The sequence below is a fragment of the Oncorhynchus nerka genome, linkage group LG14 (assembly GCF_034236695.1).
Source record: "Oncorhynchus nerka isolate Pitt River linkage group LG14, Oner_Uvic_2.0, whole genome shotgun sequence".
NCBI lineage: Eukaryota > Metazoa > Chordata > Actinopteri > Salmoniformes > Salmonidae > Oncorhynchus > Oncorhynchus nerka.
In genome coordinates this window covers 29,467,785-29,480,150 of record NC_088409.1, presented here as the reverse complement: position 1 = coordinate 29,480,150, position 12,366 = coordinate 29,467,785, and the positions used below count along the sequence as shown (strand labels likewise).

Genomic DNA, 12,366 nt, shown 5'->3' with positions numbered 1-12,366 from the left:
GAACAAGTATTTGATACACTGCCGAGTTTGCAGGTACCTTCAGGCGTTTGGAAAGTAGTTTTGGCAAGTCGGTTAAGACATCTACTTTGTGCATGACACAAGTAATTTTTCCAACAATTGTTTACAGACAGATTATTTAACTGTATCACAATTCCAGTGGGCCAGAAGTTTACATACACTAAGTTGACTGTGCCTTTAAAACAGCTTGGAAAATTCTAGAAAATGATGTCATGGCTTTAGAAGCTTCTGATTGGTTAATTGACATAATTTGAGTCAATTGGAGGTGTACCTGTGGATGTATTTCATGGCCTACCTTCATACTCAGTGCCCCTTTGCTTGAAATCATGGGAAAATCGAAAGAAATCAGCCAGACCTCCGAAAAAAATTGTAGACCTCCACAGGTCTGGTTCATCCTTGGGAGCAATTTCCAAACGCCTGAAGGTACCACGTTCATCTGTACGAACAATAGTACGCAAGTATAAACACCATGGGACCACGCAGCCGTCATACTGCTCAGGAAGGAGACCCGTTCTGTCCCTTAGAGATGAACGTACTTTGGTGCGAAAGTGCAAATCAATCCCAGAACAACAGCAAAGGACCTTGTGAAGAAGCTGGAGAAAACAGGTACAAAAGTATCTATATCCACAGTAAAACGAGTCCTATATCGACATAACCTGAAAGGCCGCACAGCAACGAGGAAGCCACTGCTCCAAAACCGCCATAAAAAAGCCAGACTACGGTTTGCAACTTCACACGGGGACAAGGATCGTACTTTTTGGAGAAATGTTCTCTGGTCTGATGAAACAAAAATAGAACTGTTTGGCCATAATGACCATTGTTATGTCTGGAGGAAAAAGGGGGAGGCATGCAAGCCGAAGAACACCATCCCAACTGTGAAGCCTTGTTGCAGGAGGGACTGGTGCACTTCAGAAAATAGATGGAATCATGAGGATGGAAAACTATGTGGATATATTGAAGCAACATCTCATGGCATCAGTCAGTTAAAGCCAGTCAGTTAAAGTTAAAGCTTGGTTGCAAATGGGTCTTCCAAATGGACAATGACCCCAAGCATACTTCCAAAGTTGTGGCTTAAGGACAACAAAGTCAAGGTATTAGAGTGGCCATCACAAAGTCCTGACCTCAATCCTATAGAAAATGTGTGGTCAGAACTGAAAAAGTGTTTGTGAGCAAGGAGGCCTACAAACCTGACTCAGTTACACCAGCTCTGTCAGGAGGAATGGGCCAAAATTCACTCAACTTATTGTTGGAAGCTTGTGGAAGGCTACCTGAAACGTTTGACCCAAGTTAAACAATTTAAAGGCAATGCTACCAAATACCAATTGAGTGTATGTAATCTTCTGACCCACTAGGAATGTGATGAAAGAAAATAATGCTGAAATAAATCATTCTCTCTACTATTATTCTGACATTTCACATTCTTAAAATAAAGTGGTGATCCTAACTGACCTAAGACAGGGAATTTTTACTAGGAGGAAATTGTGAAAAACTGAGTTTAAATGTATTTGGCTAAGGTGTATGTAATCTTCCGACTTCAACTGTATATATGTATTTAAATATTATATTATATATAAAAAGGCTGGAAAAACACCAGGAAATCAACTCCAAGTCATTTTTATTGATGAAGTTTCCAAGTATTCCCCATGAATAATAGAGAAACACGTGATCGTATGCAAATGTATGGAAGGTTTGAAATTATTATGTTTTAGTCAAACATTATATCTGTTTGGGCTTATTGAGGTCAATATGCAGTCTACAAATGATTTGTAATTACGTTTCGGCCCCCAACCATCCGCTCAGTACAAAATCAGCCAGTGGTTGAATCTAGTTGATGATCCCTGACTTATATAATATCACAATGTTGTATTTGACTCACATGATTTACTGGTGCTTTGTGTTGTCTTCCACAGTGAGGAACAGAGGAGAATATGACACAAGAAGACAGAAAGAGAGGGATGAAGGGATGGATGAAAAACGACAGCAGGGCTTGTTTTATTTTTGATAGAGGGAGAAGTCGGACTGAGGGAGAAAAGACGGTGGAATGGAAGGGTGTTTTTGTAGGGATGTGGGGTAAACTGTGTGGAGGGGGTGGGGGTTATTTAAACATGAGACCTAATACATCACTGAACATCATCATGACATTATCAGAGTGTAATCCCTTTCCACCAATCACAACTCTTGGTTGACCGTGTAGAATAGAGCTGTACAGTAAACGTGTCCAACATGACTCTAGCCACAGTAACTCTACCCCAATCCAAACAGAAAATGCCATTGTGTTGCAGGAGTGTATGTGTGTGTGAGTGTGTGTTTGTTAGTGTGTGCTGTATTGCATTGTGTATCTGAGCTGTGGGTTGTTCTTCGTTCAGTCAGTGTGGAACTGGATGTGTCTGTTCTGTGTGGAGTCTGCATCTAGCCCATTCTGGGGGAAATGGGGAAACCACAAACTGTCATGCTAATGTATTCATCCCTACGCGGATTATTGTGTCACTCTGAATTCTATCCCGTAACATAGAGATTGGCCGTGCCTACTGTTACATCAAACTTAATGATCATATTCCTTGCCCAATACGATGACCAGCAGCATATTAGGCACAATACTGCAGATGTACTTTCTGACAAACCTTTTCGGTCGACCAGGGCAAAGCCAGGCCCACTTATACAAGTCAAACGTCATTCCAGCCTAAATCCACTCTGGCCTTCTGATAAGAGTCTATAGTACTGTATATAATTCTAGACTGTTCCAAGCTGGGGGAACATACCCCCTATCTCCCTGTTTGCTTTGGTCTTGGCCAGAGTCCTCTCTTTACAGGATGACATGAAATAGAAGACTCTAGTCCCTGTGTATCAATTCATTGTTTAGTTTTTCATTTCAAATCTAGAATGTTTATTCATTTATTCAAATTCCTTTCAGCTGTTACCTTAGCAACAGCCGAGACAATTTCTAACTTCCTGATCCCTTCCTGTGTAAATGTATTTTTTTCTCAAACCAAAAAGCAACAAAAATACAAGCTATTCGGTGTACAAATTAGTTCCAAAATGTTGACGAAATGTATATTATGTATCAGGTCATTTGTTTTCTTCTTTTTGTTGCTCTGTCTCTGCAAAAATACTGTATAACCTGTCAATCAAATGGAGGCTTACTGTATACGTGAGGTGAATCTGAATGAATCTGTGTGTGTTTACTGTGTCGTTAGACTCCTGACCCTGCGACAGCGCTCGCCGTATTTCATAGCCTACTGTCCTTCTCTGAGCAAAGCCATTTTCAGAAACACAACACTCCCTGTTACGCTCAGCTCACCCAATTATCATCCCCTAGCTCTGGAAAATTGGAGTAACCTGGCAAAATGGGGAACGTTTTTGTCCTCCGTTGACAATCTGAAATCTCTGCCAGCTGCATTACCATTTCCTTCAGCACAGATTGGCTTTGCAGGCCGGAGGGGTTAGCAACACAGTGAGCACAGATTGGCTTTGCAGGCCGGAGGGGTTAGCAACACAGTGAGCACAGATTGGCTTTGCAGGCCGGAGGGGTTAGCAACACAGTGAGCACAGATTCACCTGCGAACGTCACAGACACAGGTTAGTCACAGCTTGATGAGGGAGAGAGGGAGGGGAGCAGGGGAGGTGAGAGGGGGTAGAGTCTGGGGGTGAGGTGGGAGGGGAGAAGGTGTAGAGTGTGGGGTTGAGATGGGAGGGTGTAGAGTGGGGATGAGGTGGGAGGGTGTAGAGTGTGGGGATGAGGGAGAGAGGGAGGTGAGAGGGGGTAGAGTCTGGGGGTGAGGTGGGAGGGGAGAAGGTGTAGAGTGTGGGGTTGAGATGGGAGGGTGTAGAGTGTGGGGATGAGGGGGAGGGTGTAGAGTGTGGGGATGAGGGGAGGGAGGGGGCAGGGGAGAGGTGTAGGGGTGGGGTGGGAGGGGAGAAGGTGTAGAGTGTGGGGTTGAGATGGGAGGGTGTAGAGTGTGGGGATGAGGTGGGAGGGTGTTAGAGTGTGGGGATGAGGTGGGAGGGGAGATGGGAGGGGTTTAGAGTGAGAGGGGGTGGGAGGTGTAGGGGATGGGGATGAGGTGGGAGGGGAGAGGGGGTAGAGTGTAGGGGTGAGGTGGGAGGGGAGAGTTTTTTTTACCAAAATAAGTTGAGTTATTGAGTGTCTTAGTGGGGTTGTTCCAATGTTTTGGTGCGCATTTGGTGTCTGTCTCTCTGCCTCACACGCTTTTTGATACTACCTGTATTGGCAGCACAAAGATATATGATAGCTGGTTGCAGTGTCCTCTATCATTGGTTTACACTGGAAAAAATGGCCTTGTGAACAGGTCACTATAACCACTATCGCTTTTTCTGGGAATCATTTGTTTTTTCCAATGGTGTTTATATGTCTAGTGATTTAAGAAATCTATATTTCCATAACTTAATGAGTGTTCTGACTCCTGTGAGGTTAGGGGGAGACCAACAGGTGCATACCTTCAACTTTGGAAACGCTTGGTTTTATTTGTCCCTCAAAAATATAAATTGATATATTAAAAAAAGTGTTTTCTTTTCTTTAAAAAAAGGGTGATTCTTGTACTTCAGAACTACTGAGTTGTGACTTGTGTTGTTTTGTGGTTTGTCCACTTGTTCTAAGAGAAGAGAGAAAGGTTTGAATTAGGATTCTTGTCTTGCTATACATATGTGAGTGCTTTTTTCTCTTCCTGCTATACTGTATATTTGGTGGTACGCTGTTCTGTTGTGAGTTCTGTACTTTGTTCTTGTATCTTCTTATTGAACTGTGTAGAATTTATAACAACTGAAAACCCAAGAAAAAACAACCAAACTCCCACAATATCTGTGTGTGTTTCATTTTTGTGTATGTCTGTGTGTGTTGACTGTTAGTGTAGAGGTATAGGCCACCTCAGCTGGATTCTGTGAGCTCTGGCAGGTTGCCGTTGTACTGTGGGCTTCTGGCTCTCTGGTTCTATCAGCAGGGATGTTGTCCCTTCTTCCATCTGCCAAGCATCCATTAGGAAATTACACTGACCTGCAGAATGGGAAGGATTTGTGTTTAGAACATTAAGAGAGAGAATGAGGGGGGAAGGACTGAGATGAGGCTCTAAGGTGTGTGTGTGTGTGTGTGTGTGTGTGTGTGTGTGTGTGAGAGAGAGAGAGAGGGCCAATCAATCAAATTGAAATAGCTTTGTTTCTATTTACTGTGGTTTACAGTGTGTGTCCACCTCTAGTGCTTTTTTGCTTCAGTATTGTCACCAACGTTATTGTGTATGATCTGTGTAACCATGCCTACCCTGGTCCCAAGGCTTTAATACTGTCTGAGTTTAGCTACAGTGACGCTAATCTGATTTAGCCATTTACCATCAGCCTATTGAGAAATGACAGCCACTGTCCCTAGCTCATAGCCTAGCCGCTACAGCCTCTTAGTAACGGTTGGCTAACGGCCAGTCCACACACACACACACACACACACACACACACACACACACACACATACATACACACTGTGCTGGGACACCACCGCCAGAGCAAACTAGAGACTGAGATGATTAGGGATATATAGAATGATAGAGAGACAGAAGGAGGGTGAAGGGGATGGAGGAGAGAGCGAATGGGACAGAGAAGGTTATGGATGAGGGAGGGATAGATGGAGGGAGAAGTTATGGAAATTGACAGAAGAATCAGGAACTGTCATGAGAGGAAATGAAGGAGAAGAGCGATTGGCCATCCAATGGATAAAGAAGCTGTCTTGTTTAAGGATGTCATAAATTAGCATTCAGTCTGCAATCAGCTGAGTTCAATAAATAAAGAGAGAGGGATGGAGGGAGGGAGAAGAGGAGGGAGAAGGGGAGGGAGGGAGGGAGAAGAGGAGGAAGGGAAGGGAGAAACAAATACAAATAATGAAATGAAGGGCAGTAAATCTTCTCTTATCTCCTTCACTTCCAAGGTTTCATATCCTGTGTGACCTGATTTTGAGTGTCTGTGTTTTCTGTTGGTGTGTATACGTGTCAGTAGTGGTGTGTGTTTTCTGTTGGTGTGTATACGTGTCAGTAGTGGTGAGTGTTTTCTGTTGGTGTGTATACGTGTCAGTAGTGGTGAGTGTTTTCTGTTGGTGTGTATACGTGTCAGTAGTGGTGTGTGTATTCTGTTGGTGTGTATACGTGTCAGTAGTGGTGAGTGTTTTCTGTTGGTGTGTATACGTGTCAGTAGTGGTGAGTGTTTTCTGTTGGTGTGTATACGTGTCAGTAGTGGTGTGTGTTTTCTGTTGGTGTGTATACGTGTCTGTAGTGGTGTGTGTTTTCTGTTGGTGTGTATACGTGTCAGTAGTGGTGAGTGTTTTCTGTTGGTGTGTATACGTGTCAGTAGTGGTGTGTGTTTTCTGTTGGTGTGTATACGTGTCAGTAGTGGTGTGTGTTTTCTGTTGTTGTGTATACGTGTCAGTAGTGGTGTGTTTTATGTTGGTGTGTATCCGTGTCAGTAGTGGTGTGTGTTTTCTGTTGGTGTGTATACGTGTCAGTAGTGGTGTGTTTTATGTTGGTGTGTATCCGTGTCAGTAGTGGTGTGTGTTTTCTGTTGGTGTGTATACGTGTCAGTAGTGGTGTGTGTTTTCTGTTGGTGTGTATATGTGTCAGTAGTGGTGTGTGTTTTCTGTTGGTGTGTATACGTGTCAGTAGTGGTGTGTGTTTTCTGTTGGTGTGTATACGTGTCAGTAGTGGTGTGTGTTTTCTGTTGGTGTGTATACGTGTCAGTAGTGGTGTGTTTTATGTTGGTGTGTATATGTGTCAGTAGTGGTGTGTTTTCTGTTGGTGTGTATACTGTACGTATCAGTCGTGGTGTGTGTTTGTGTTGGTGTGTATGCGTGTCAGTAGTGGCGTGTGTTTGTGTTGGTGTGTATACTTGTCAGTAGTGGTTTGTGTTGGTGTGTATACTTGTCAGTAGTGGTGTGTGTTTGTGTTGGTGTGTATACTTGTCAGTAGTGGTGTGTGTTTGTGTATGGGTAGTAGTGATGCTTCATCTGTGCATCCAGCCAAGCTGATGCGGTGCCCTTTGAAGATCAATTAGACATGAAAGCAGCCTGTGTGTTAGTGATGTTCGAGCCTGTAAAGACATGCACTCCAGCTACCAGACCTTCATCACTGACATGTATTGACAAGCAAGCCAACAAGCACTCCCCTTTGAGAAGAAAAGTGGATCCCATAGTGTTAAGCTGTAGGCATGTTTAACAGGTCAGTATGCTGCTGACAACTGAGCTTCCCCCACTGTCCAACTGCCCCATACTGGGCTCCATCAACTGATCCTCTGCTTCACAACACACGCGACCGCCCTCCATGACAACGTTTCATCCATTTGAGCTACCCAAAAGGTATCAATTGTATAGCTTGTATAGCTCGGCGACATTTCAAGCTAGCTGTGGAGTGAGTTTACGGTACGCTCCGTAAACTCTGTTACACGTGCAACACATATACATCCATGGTAAAGGCAGGCCATGACCGGGGCATCCCACACAGGGCTCACTTTAAACAGGTTGTAGAGCTCGAAGGCCCCCTGGGTGTCTGAGTCAGCTAGTCCGTTAGCGCTAGAGAAGAGAAGTGAGAGGTGGAAGGGAGGAGCTGGAGAGAGGCCTGGAGGAATAGGAGCAGCTGTGTTGTGTGTACCTCTGTGAGCTCCTGTACACGCTGCAGGCTCCCTCCCACTGTCTGACTGTACCACAGCAGAACAGGTGTCTGGAGAGCTATTACACAGAGAGAGAGAGACACACACACACACACACGTACGCATATACACATAGAAACATACTTGAATGATTTTGTGTTGGTATTCACACACACTGTCAATTACTCTGAGGCACACTGCTACACTGTCAGAGTGTGATCATTAGTATGTGTTTGTTCAGACATGGCCTGTAAAATGTGTAGGGAAATCAAATGGCTGACGTTCCTTGGGGCTTGTTCAGCACAGAGCTGTAATGAGAGGGTTCTGAGCCCTGTGTTTTAGGGCTCCATTCAATCTGTTGTGCTGAAGATCTGGCTACAGCACGATAGAAATATAAAAGCCAAGTTCCCTGTGTCAGCAGAGACTACATTCATGCTAAACGCTGCATGTGTCAGCTCAATCAGAAATTACCATTCAAATCGCGCTGTAGCGCTGAACTTCGGCGATACGGATTGAATCGAGCCCTTATTCTAATACTCTCTGTTGACTAGCTGCTAACTCTCTCACCCAGTAAAACACCCAGTAAAACAGTCAGTGGTGGATCAACACACATACTGGTGATGGGGATTAAAGGTACTGGTATTTCTCCTGTAACTCTCCTTTCTGAGCCTCTGCTGCTATTAGCCTTATCAGACCTGTCTACTTTAGTTGATGGTGGATGCCTGGTCCTGACCCTGGTCCTGGTCCTGACCTTGGTACTGGTCCTGGTCCTGACTCTGGTCCTGGCCCTGGTCCTGACTCTGGTCCTGGTCCTGACTCTGGTCCTGACTCTTGTCCTGGTCCTGACTCTGGTCCTGGTTCTGACTCTGGTCCTGGTCCTGACTCTTGTCCTGGTCCTGACTCTGGTCCTGGTCCTGACTCTTGTCCTGGTCCTGACTCTGGTCCTGGTCCTGACTCTTGTCCTGGTCCTGACTCTTGTGCTGGTCCTGACTCTGGTCCTGACTCTTGTCCTGGTCCTGACTCTGGTCCTGGTCCTGACTCTGGTCCTGACTCTTGTCCTGGTCCTGACTCTTGTCCTGGTCCTGACTCTGGTCCTGGTCCTGACTCTGGTCCTGGTCCTAACTCTTGCCCTGGTCCTGACTCTGGTCATGGTCCTGACTCTTGTCCTGGTCCTGACTCTGGTCCTGGTCCTGACTCTGGTCCTGACTCTGGTCCTGGTCCTGACTCTTGTCCTGGTCCTGGCTCTTGCTCTGCATCTGGGGAGTCTCACACACCAGGACCTGCAGTGTGTCTGGAAGATGAAGCATGACCTCTGAGTGTGTTTATGTGCTGTACATGATTAACTCCCCCCTCCTCTACCCTGGCACTGCTGGTCTGTGTCTGCCTCCCATACTGCCCTGGCATGCATCAGTCTGCTCTGTAGGTCCACACACACATACACACACACACAGACACACACAACTTTCAGTGTGAGGTAGTGTCAGAGTTTAGGTAATGTTTTATGTTGCAGTAGTGTTGCTATCTGTTCAGGTGTGTGAACACATAGGGAGAATGGGTACAATGCTGGGCTCATGGCCAGGTGTTCACAACACCGCCTGTTTGTTATGCTGCTGTTGTACTGTTCTGTTGTTTTTAGTCTCCCTGTAGGAACGTGTGGCCCCCAGGTGCAGTATAGCTTCCTCACTACATTCCTCTGAGCAGTATAGCTACACATACTGTCACACAGCCAGATTGGAGAAAAACAGGAAAATAGACGATTCAGATTTGACAGAAATAAAGAGAATTGTGTAGTCCAGGCAACAGAGGGGTGTAAGTGTTTATCCCAGTGTGGGATGATTGCAGTAGGACGGGGAACGGCCTCCCCATGGGGTTTCAGTCTCTGTTGTGATGTTCTCTCTTTCTCTCTTTCTCTCTAGCACCACAGCCATATCTGTGATCTCCCAAACACTGGCATCAATACTAATGCATTATCACTGGCAATACCCGTGTGATGTTTCTCTCTCACACAAACACACAAACGCATGCATACACACATGCACTCGTACACACACACAGCCTCACACACAAATACACTTGATAATAGTCCATACAAATCCATTACTACTGAATGCGTAAGTCTGACCTCAAATACACATCAATACAAATGTATTACAGTTTTTCTCAATTACTAAAACACTAAAACCCATTATTGGCTGAACAAAGTTCTCAGTTGCCTGGACTCATTTAGCTAGTTATGCAGTCTGTTTGTCACGTTCTGACCTTTATTTCCTTTGTTTTGTATTTATTTAGTATGGTCAGGGCGTGAGTTGGGTGGGCAGTCTATGTTTGTTTTTCTAGGTTTTGGGTATTTCTATGTTTTGGCCTAGTATGGTTCTCAATCAGAGGCAGGTGTCATTAGTTGCCTCTGATTGAGAATCATACTTAGGTAGCCTGGGTTTCACTGTGTGTTTGTGGGTGATTGTTCCTGTCTCTGTGTTTGCACCAGATAGGACTGTTTTTGGTTTTCCATGTTTTTTGTTTTGTTAGTTATTTCATGTCTATGTTAGTGGCTTGTGTCAGCACAGGTCTCATTTGTAGCTTCACGGTCGTCATTGGTTTATTGTTTTTGTATAGTGTTGCAGTGTTCAGTGTTTTCTTTATTAAAAATTCACCATGAACACATACCACGCCGCATTTTGGTCCTCTGATCCTTCTCGCCTCTCCTCTTCAGGTGAAGAGGAGGAAGACCGTGACACTGTTGTCAATACCTTAAACCATTTCACATGGTAAAACACAATTTGCAGATCTCACTTAGACTTTTCAGCAAAACTCTAAACACATTCTCATTCTCAAAACATATTCTGCACTCTAATGCACATGTCATCCATACTGGTAAACATAAGTGGCAACAATCAAATACAAATAGAGAACAAATGTCATTGATTGAACACAACCACTCAAAATTGATTTAACCTGTTTCAAATGATGCGACACAACCAATATAAGCCAGTTCAGAGAGCAAACAGGTTGTTGAAGGTGGGAAGTCTGAGAATGGGATAGAAGAAACGATGTGAGAGGACGAGTGCGTATGCGAGGAGGAAGAGGGCAAGAAAGAGGAAGAGGAGGACGAAGAGGAGGAGGAAGACAAAGAGTGGAAATATCTGATGAAATTCGAGCAACAGTTAAAGACCATGTTCTTGTCCATGGACTGACAATGAGGGAAGCAGGACTTAGATTGCAACCCAATTTGAGCCGATTTTCTGTGTCCACCATAGTAAGGACATTCAGAGAAGAGAACAGGCACAGTATACTACTGTATTTTTATAATTTACTGTACTACACTATATGCAGCTGTTTCAATAAAGTTAATCACTGTATGTATTGTACTGCATGAATATGTTTTGTAACTGCACAACTACTTTTTGTAGAATTGCAAGGCTGCCACATGCAGGTGGAAGGACAGCTATATTCATTCAGGAGCAAGAGGCCGTTATAGTTGGCATGGTCCTTCAAGATAATGCAATATGACTCAGAGAAATCCAGGAACGAGTGATACAAGACAACACACACTTCCAGGGAATCGACAGTGTGAGCATTTCCACAATTGACCGTGTCCTCCATCGTAACAGGATGCAAATGAAACAAGTATACAGAGAACCTTTGAGCGCAACTCACCAAGGGTGAAAGAACTGCCAGCTCAGTATCTGCAAGTAAGTGTACATTCAGAAACATTTACTGTAATCCAGATTGTCTACAGTACTAACACATACTATGTGAATGACATTACTCTTCAGTACATACAATGTATGTGAATCAGAAGCCTAATTGTACTCTACAGTATAGCACTGTCTCTGTACGACTTACAAAGTCCTACATACAGTATATTGTATTTCTACACAGACAATATTTGACTTGGAATCCTTGGACAGACCCCATGAGTTCATCTTTGTCGATGTAGCAGGCTTCAATCTAACAAAGAGGAGAAGGAGAGGCCGAAACATGATTGGACAGCGGGCCATTGTTGAAGTCCCTGGTCAACGAGGTTGCAATGTTACAATCTGTGCTGCTATCAGCAACCATGGTGTTCTACATCACCATGTTACACTTGGGCCATATAACACCCAGCACCTTCTAAGATTTATTGCCAATCTAAGAGATATTTTATTTGAGCAGCAGGGTCAAGAGCTAAATGAGAATCCCATTCCCACCTATGTGATAGTGTGGGACAATGTCAGTTTCCACCGAGCTGCTCAGGTAAGGGAATGGTTTAACATCAATGGGCAGTTTATGAACTTGTACCTCCCTCCATACTCGCCTTTCCTGAATCCGATTGAGGAGTTTTTCTCCTCTTGGAGATGGAAAGTGTATGATAGACAACCCTACACCAGAGTAAATCTGCTGCAAGCCATAGATTTAGCCTGTGGTGATATAGGTGAGGAATCATGTCAGGGCTGGATACGGCACACAAGAGGCTTCTTCCCCAGTTGCCTCAGGAGGGACAATATTGCTTGTGATGTCGACGGAGTGCTCTGGCCTGACCCAGCCCAAAGACAAGAAGAAGCACATTGATCACATGTTTACTCCTTTGATTTTTGTCCCTTTTAGTATTGTATACTGTAGTACAGTGCATTGTAGGCTGTATACTGTACAATGGACAAATTGTATGGCCCTGAACATTGTGCTTTCCATTTATTAACAGTACTGACTGCTCAATAGATTTTGACTGGTTGCAGGTTCATA

The 12,366-nt window shown here is 44.3% G+C and overlaps 1 protein-coding gene across 1 annotated transcript in view; it reads left to right on the top strand.

Annotated features, from left to right (window-relative positions):
* The window catches only part of LOC115113906 (basal cell adhesion molecule-like), a 175,013-nt gene extending 171,383 nt beyond the window's left edge, over window positions 1-3,630 (top strand). The window contains 1 exon segment of the mRNA XM_065027943.1: window positions 1,929-3,630. Within this exon segment, the coding sequence (XP_064884015.1) occupies window positions 1,929-1,931 (3 nt within the window). The 3' untranslated portion in view covers window positions 1,932-3,630.
* The last annotated feature ends 8,736 nt before the right edge of the window (window positions 3,631-12,366 follow it).